The sequence below is a fragment of the Tupaia chinensis genome, unplaced genomic scaffold (assembly GCF_000334495.1).
Source record: "Tupaia chinensis unplaced genomic scaffold, TupChi_1.0 Scaffold000184_1, whole genome shotgun sequence".
Taxonomy (NCBI): Eukaryota; Metazoa; Chordata; class Mammalia; order Scandentia; family Tupaiidae; genus Tupaia; species Tupaia belangeri.
Genome location: NW_006159659.1, coordinates 2,396,530 through 2,403,443, shown reverse-complemented (window position 1 = coordinate 2,403,443; position 6,914 = coordinate 2,396,530). Strand labels below are relative to the sequence as shown.

At 41.8% G+C, this 6,914-nt stretch overlaps 1 protein-coding gene across 1 annotated transcript in view; it reads right to left on the bottom strand.

Annotated features, from left to right (window-relative positions):
• SMS (spermine synthase) overlaps nucleotides 1-6,914 on the bottom strand; it is a 32,513-nt gene that overhangs the window by 21,632 nt on the left and 3,967 nt on the right. Inside the window, exon 4 of the mRNA XM_027771116.1 lies at nucleotides 1,198-1,373. Coding sequence (XP_027626917.1) covers nucleotides 1,198-1,373 — 176 coding nt within the window. The remainder of the gene's footprint in view (nucleotides 1-1,197; nucleotides 1,374-6,914) is intronic.

The window sequence follows — 6,914 nt, the reverse complement described above, 5'->3', positions numbered from 1 at the left end:
AAATAAAATAAAACTAAATCAAATAATTCTTTTAAAAAAATGTGATCTGGGCCAGCATGTGGCGTGGAGGGTAAGACACTGAATCTCACATGGCCAGCTTCACAATTTGAGTATCAGATATGGTTGCTTGAGGCTTATGCCAGTTGCATGTGTGTATGCCCCAAATGCCGAGAGGAAAGTCAAAAAGGGATTATGACATGGTCCATCACTCCTGAGAGATGATTTCTCACTTTTTCTCTCTGTCTCTCTCCCCCTGGCAAGTGTACAAGTCCATAGCAAAAACAAAAGAATGTGCTGATCCACTAAAAATCCAACACAGTTGCATCTTTACAGATGAAATATGGTGCCTGGGAATTACTTCAAAATAAGAACAAAGTGGACTGGCACTGTGGTTGAAACCAGACTAACCAGGAGTTGACAAAACTGTTGCTGCTCTCTGGTGATTACATACAAGTTCATCACATTAACTTATCTACTTAGGTTTGAATTTTTTCCATAACACAATTTTTTAAATAACCAATTACGTTTTCTTTTGGAATGCAATTCAAATACTCATCACGAAGAAGGAGCAATTTCAAAACAAAGTTACATGATAATCTAGAAAATTCATAGGGTGACAGTACATAAATGTTCATCTCAAAAATAAAAAAGACAAAACAAACTTGAACAAATCCATAACGGAACTATGGGTCAGAAAAACAGCATCATCCAGGGGCTGCCAGGTGGCATGATGGTTAATGCACTGCACTCCCACATCACCCACCGCAGTTCAAGCTGCAGACCTGGCAGCTTTCTTTTTCACTTTCCCTCTGTTTCTCTCTGGTCAAATTAAAAAATAATAAAATTCAAATAAATAATTCTTTTTTTGAGAGATTTTTGCTATAGGGTGTATGCACCTGCCAGAAACAGAGAAAAGACAGAGATAAAAAGCAGGAAATCACCCCTCCCCCCAGAGGAATGGCCATGCTGCAATCCCTTCTCCTCATCCCCTTGGGATTTTGAGCAAGCACACAGATGCCCCCCAGAATGAGTTTCAAGTCACTAGATCCAGAACTCAAACCGTAGTTAGTCACATGGGAGTCCACCACCTTAACCACTAACCACTCCACCTGCTGCCCTCCAAATAAAGAATTCTTTGGGGGAAAAAATACTATTATCCAAACTACTACCACTGTGCTCTACAATCAGAATACTTACTAACATCCCCACTCAGAATGAGAATATTTCCAAATTGCTTCGAGTGTAAAATTTTAATGTTCTGATAAGGTGAATCTTCATCATATACCACTTCATCTATGTCATACTCGACCAGGCGCCCATCGGCGATGGGCCAGTATCTGTCAATGGCCCCTCCTCGAACGATGGGTGGTAATCTTTTTATCCGCCCAGTATTGAAAGCATTTCCTTTAAGTGGACCTGGGAAGAAGAGAGCCCAGCAGAGCCAAAGGACAGACATCTGAAGAGCACACAAGCAATTAAAAGCTTGGACTTTCAGTTTAATGTAATCACAGCCAAAACCAAATGTCAACACCTATTGTACAAAGGACTTGACTCTGTATAAACCTTTCTGGGCCCAGCTGCAGTGGTATAGGTGCTGGAGTGACCCAGGTGATGGATCACCGCTGTGCCAAAATGGAGCTGTATGGGAAGGCCTGGGTTTGGATCTCAGCTTGATCTGAACATACTGGGTTTGCCGGCCATCCTGGTTGACTAGGATGATAGACTGGGGCAGAGTGTTATTGTGGTGTGGTGAGATCCTGTAAAGGGTACCTTTTGTGTGTCTTTCTCTCATGAAAGAAAGAAACTTAAAAAAAAAAAAAAACTTTCCTTAAACTTTCCCTAATAAGGGTTAAAGGAGAAAATAGTCATAGCAAACACCATGTTTCTAATAAAAAAATACTCATAAGACAAAAAAATGTTAAATCTATTTGAAAAAAAAAGATGTACATAAGAGTACTATAAAATATTGAGACCGATTAAAAAAAAAAAAACATGTTTCATCCCAAAACACTTTAGCAGGTACGTATGTCAAGACCTTCCACATAAGCACCTTGCCATTACCACGTTCAGACTAATTCTCAGATGGAATACCAGTATCTAGTACAGATTCCATCTTTAAGTATCCCCACTGTCCCCATCATTTCTGTTTTAGTTGTTCTACATTTTAAAAGCCAGAGAGTACATGTGCTCACCAAAGAGACAAAGAGAGTCAAAAGGACAGAGAGGGAGAAGGCATTCCCCAGTGGGGTGTGGTTAGGCTACAATCCCTTATCTTCCCTTTCTCCATCCTGTTAGGATTTGGGACATGCATGCACATGCTGACATGTTTTTTAAGCTGCCAGGTCTAGACTTCAAACCATGATCAGCTATGAGGGATCTAGCTCTCTTAACCACTAACGATGCTGGCCCTATAACTGTTATACTTTTTTTTTTTTTTTTTTAAGATTTTGCCATACAGGGAACCAGCAGTTAGTATAATGGCTATGTCGCTGGACTCCCATGTAGTCGATCGCGGTTCATGTCCCGGACCCAGTGGCTTAAAACACGCCTGGCACGTGTGCGTGCGTGCCCAAGATCTGGAGAGGAGAATGGAGAAGGGATTGCGGCGTGACCATCCCCCCTGGGGGGTGATTTCTCACTTTCTGTCTCTATGTCTCTCTCTGTCTGGTGAGCGCACGCGCCCTATAGTGAAAACCTCTCCAAAAAAAAAAAAGATTTTGCCATACAGAACATGTTCTTGCCAGAGAGAGACAGACAGGTAAAGTAATAAATCACCTGTCCAGTGGGGATACTCATGCTACAATCCCTTCTCCTCCATTCTCCTCTTGGGACTTTAGGCATACTTACACTCACACTCAGTGTGTATTTCAGGCTGCCAAGTCTGGGACTCAAACCATGGAATTGGTCATGTGGGATCCACCACCGTAACCACTATGCTACCTGCTGGCCCACTGTTGTTCTTTTGAATAAAGGTATATACACTGCATTTTCCAATTTTTTTTTCCTTTTTTAGTCCCATTTAACCTACAATATTCTCCCCTTCCCCAATATATTTAATATCATCAATAACTGAAAAGTCTAGACCAGGTACTCCACAACAAAATCTGTCATGTGGGTTTAACTGATGATCTTGTCAAGATGAATCACGCTGACATGAATTACATAGGCACTACATAAGGAGTGCAAGATGCATGCTCATCCTCATTGCTGATGCTAACTGTGTGGTTTCTGGGTTAAAAAGGCATTTCACAGGATCTCTCCATTTGCCAAGGTACATTTTCACCTTTTGGAAATACTAAGCAGGCTGTGGGGTGACTCCTAAAACTGAGTGAAAGTCCTGATCCTCTGACAAACCTTTACCAGTGGCTTTGGCATCCAGAAGATTCTTGCCCGAACCAATTATTACTAGAGTGGCTATGAAACAGTGATTTTCTCATTCCATTCTTTTGTAAGTCCTCAGTATTTTTGAAAGGATGAATATACTAGGAACTACCAGCAGAGGACACTAAATGACTGGGGAAAACAGACCTAGAAAAGGAGCTTAGGCAATCTCAGTCAAATGCAAAGAAAACGAGAAAACATTGCAAATGTATCCCAAGTGTATGCAGGTCATGCGTCCTCATGCGCCGTGGTGCTCAATATCACAATGGCATGAGGGACAGGCACAGATTCCCAGAATGCATTTTGATAGCTCTGACCTCTCCTAGGAGTCACCACTCCCACTCACCTGCTTCCAAGTATAGTTTCAACCTATTCCAAATTAAGGAAGCTTTTTGTCACAGGAAATACTAACATCTGTAAAGAGCACAGAAGCTGACAAAGCACATTTCTATAAACTCTCATTTAATCCTCACACTTCCTGATTTAACTGCATCTTCTTATGAATAAATTTAGCTTTTGACATGATAGATGGACCAGAGATCTTTTTTTTTTTTGAAAAATATGAAGCTCCAATCAGGACAACCCCTGAATAGCAGGCAAACAGGACATAAAGAAAACCTCTTCCATAGCAGGTTGGCAGGGGACAGTGGAGTACGGTGGGAGAGGAGCGAGATACTTGTGGCTCTGGATGGATGTGACAAACACGGTTACCCACTTTGGGGAGAAAATTCACCCCCTATTGACAGCCAACCAGGTACAGGCAGTAACCGAACTAGCCACAAAGCTACTGAAAATAAACAATGCTTAGCCTCACTTGTGTCAATAGTGCCTTGGCTAAGGTGAAGAGCTCCATTTTCTATTGCAGCACACTGATTTTTAAAAGACTGGCAAAGAAACAAGGATCTCAACAGGATGTAGAAGCCATTACCTCGATGAAGTACTCAACCGGGCATAAATACATCTCCGGAGGCGGGCTACCAGGAGATCCTGTGGAGCTCTATAGAACCTGTTTCAACTTTCACTGCTGAAAATCAAAAATGGACTACAAAACGTTGGGGCCAATATGTCCTGAGTGGGCCTCAGGTACACTGTGTAAATTGTAAGAATTTTTTTTTTAATGAAACTTAACTAGGTCATCGGGAAAGTCCTACATATTCTATGCAAAAATGTGCCACGACTTTCCTGACAACCCAGTAACTTGTACAAGGCTTATTTTCCTGTTCCTTTTCATTAGAGTAGGATACAAAAATAAATTTTAAAACAAATCACAAAAATAAATTTTAAAAACAAATTTTTCTTAGTGAAAAATTCATTTAATGCATTGACCAAAGGAGAAGAATGATTTCAGATATTACTAAATGATTTGTCAATCATTTACTTTCTAATAGTGTCATTCACCAAACAGGAAAGTACTACAATCTTTGTCCTTTTGAGGCCAATTATAAAAGGCCTACAAGGCAAGGTACCTAACTTCTCACTCTCTTCACCTTCTCGTCTTTTTTTTTTTTCAATTTTTGTCATCTTTCTTATTTATTCATGCATGTATGTATGTATTTTAGAGAGTTACAGAGAGGTTTTGCTATAGGGCACATGCACATGCCAGAGAAAGAGAGAGACAGAAAGACAGACAAAAAGTGAGAAATTACCACAGAGGAGATGGCCATGCTGCAATCCCTTCTCCTCCATTCTCCTCTTGGGATCTTGGGCACGCACGCACACTTGCCCGGGACTCAAACTGCAGTTGACTACATGGCAGTCCAGCGATGCAACCATTACACGATCTGCTAAGTCCCCATTTCTTCATTTTTTGTTAAGTTTTTTTTTTGCCATAGGGCATGTGTGCTTGCCAGAGAGAGACAGAGAGAAGGGAAGTGAGAAATCACACACACCCCCAAGAGGGGTGGTTACGCTGCAGTCCCTTCTCCTCCATTCTCCTGGGATTTTGGTGGGCATGAATGCTCACATGCCCCAGCATGATTTTTTAAGCCACCATGTCTGGGACTTGAACTGCAGTTGGTCATATTAGAGTCCAGCACCTTAACCACCGTGACAGCTCTTTTCACTGTTTCATGAAAAGATGTAAAACCATGACAGGCAAGAAACAAGGTCTGTATTTTGAAGGGAAAATCTAAAGTTTAACTCCACTCTCACTTGGAAAATTCCTATACCAAAAATGGAACCAGACTCCTCATGAATGCTGAAGCCCATAAATGCATTCTACTTACTCATTCCCTAGAAGTAATCCTGATAAAAATCAGAGTGCATTTTGATGTGGGCCAATTCATTCACAGTGGAAACCGGCTTGATTGAAATGGGTGCAAATGAGGAAAACTGCAAGCTGAAAAAGATGAAATGTCCAGACAGTGGCGAGGGCATGAATGTGTTATTAAGGATGGGGAAGGTGGAGAGACATGGCTGAGTACCCGCAAACTCAGCTTGTGTAGGGTAAAAATCTGAGTACTCTGACATGTTTCAAAAAAGTAGGCTCGTTCTACACCAGGCCTCCTCCTTTGTACTTTAAATTTCCTGCTTTCCTTTTCTACCTATGGGAGATTTAACAATGACCTGTTATCTTACATCTGCCCTGGAGCTTTCCTATGGGCTGATCAAAGGTAAAGAGTGAGTCAGTAAGTACAGGAACATCCTAGCTCTTGCCAATATGGATTTCCTCTTCTCCTGAGTACCATAAACTGGAGAAAACTACTTACAAGTCAAGTCCCTCTGTGTCTGTTCTTGCATCTATAAGGTTAACTTTATGATCAAGACAGGCCTCCTACGCCTTGGGACTGATGAGAGAAAAGTAGAACAGGGGATAAGCAAATTGCTGAGACTTAATATGCTGTCTGTCCAAAGCACTTAATACCCCTGACCTACCAGACTCTATCCCTTTCAACCAATGTCAAAACTGCTACTTCTATAAAGTTCTTTGACAATGTGATACCTGTGCTGTCCAGTACAACAGTCATTAGCCCCTAGCTACTGATACCATCAGAGCTGAACTGTCTTTTTTTTTTTTTTTTGAGAGAGAGAAAGAGAAGAGATATTTGCTATAGGGCACATACACTTGCTAGAGAGACAGAGACACAGACAGAAAGCAAGAAATCAGCCCCCAGGGGTGAGGGCCACACTGCAATCCCTTCTCCTCCATTCTCCTCTCGGGATTTTGGGTTCACACACATGTATACCCAGCATGAGCTTAAGCCGTTGTGTCTGGGACTTGAACTGCGGTCGACTACATGGGAGTCCAGTGATGAAACCATTACACCATCTGCTGGTCCCTGAACTGTCTATTTTAATTGAACTTATTCTTTCTTTTTGTTTTGTTTTGGCCGTATGGTGCATGCACTCAACAGAGAATGACAGAGAGAGAGAAAGTGAGAAGTCATCCCCCAGGGGAATGGCCACCCCATAACCCCTTCTCCTTCATTTTCCTCTTGGGATCTTGGACACTCATACACACACACCCAGGGTGATTCTCAAGTCCAGTATGATTCTCAAGCTGGTAGGTACGGGATTCACACAGGGGTCAGCCC